A 1,065-nucleotide genomic window follows, 5' to 3' on the forward strand; every position below is an offset into this window, starting at 1 on the left:
AATTAATTATAACCCAAATTATAATTAATAAATTAGTAGCAAAGTTAATTTCCTTACGTGATTATTTACTGTGTCTTATACAAATCTAGTGGATTTGTGCATAATTTGGGGTTCTATTTTTAAAGTGAATGAAAGTATTTTTTTAAATCTTTTAAATCTTTTCCTGGTGGTTAACCAGATTTGAGAATAATAGTATTTTACTTTTTGTCCTGTTTCTGATTTTGAGTATAGTAATTTATCGTTTCAAACAAAATGTCTAATGAACGAAGTCCCGAGGCGAATATTCCACCTCCTCTTCCGCATGCTCCTTTACAAATCGAGCCTTCTGTATGTCATGTTTGTCATGAATCTATGGAAGAAGGTGCCGATTGCCTCATAATTCATGACTGTTCTCATGCATTTCATAGAAACTGCATAGAATCATATTTATCTAATCGGTCTGAATGTCCTGAATGTAAGAGGTCATGTCAATTATCTGAACTTAGAAAATTAGTAATTGTTTCAAGAGTCACATCTGTTAGAACTAATCCTAAGGCAAAAACAAGAGGTGCTTTAGCAAAGCATTATAATACAAGACAATCTCAAAAATATGCTTTTTCTGACCCAAATCCCCAGAATACGAATATCACCACTTTTCAGGAACAGACTACAAATGTGGCTGAAATCAGTCAAAATAATAACAATTCTTTGAATTCGCCGATTAGAATTACCACTCCCACACCAACACAAGCTAATACAAATACTATTGATTATTCTCAGATTAATAGATTAATCGAAGAAAATCTTAATCGCATATTGGGGAACCTTAATCTTGTTCCACAATCTAATGTTAATGGTATTCAAGATAATAATCGTAATTTTCAAAACAATAACAATAATGTTAATAATTTTCAAAATCCATCAAATTATGGTGAACCTCAAAGGCAACAAACTCGCCTCAACGGCAATAACCCATACTCGTTTTCACCTATCGCAATTTCTAATCTGAGTTCTAGCTCCATGCATGGCGACAAGATCACTTCCATAATTCAGAACTGGAACCTCAAGTTCGACGGTTCATCTACT

At 33.0% G+C, this 1,065-nt stretch overlaps 1 protein-coding gene across 1 annotated transcript; it reads left to right on the top strand.

Moving 5' to 3' along the window:
• Window positions 1-252: 252 nt before the first annotated feature.
• LOC124421242 (myosin-G heavy chain-like) lies at window positions 253-1,054 on the top strand (the record flags this gene model as incomplete). The annotated part of the gene is made up of 1 exon (XM_046956114.1): window positions 253-1,054. A coding segment is annotated over exon 1 (802 nt), but the record flags the coding sequence as incomplete, so codon positions are not given.
• Window positions 1,055-1,065: the final 11 nt, after the last annotated feature.

This window comes from Lucilia cuprina, unplaced genomic scaffold (genome assembly GCF_022045245.1).
Source record: "Lucilia cuprina isolate Lc7/37 unplaced genomic scaffold, ASM2204524v1 Scaffold_7619, whole genome shotgun sequence".
NCBI classification, from domain to species: Eukaryota; Metazoa; Arthropoda; class Insecta; order Diptera; family Calliphoridae; genus Lucilia; species Lucilia cuprina.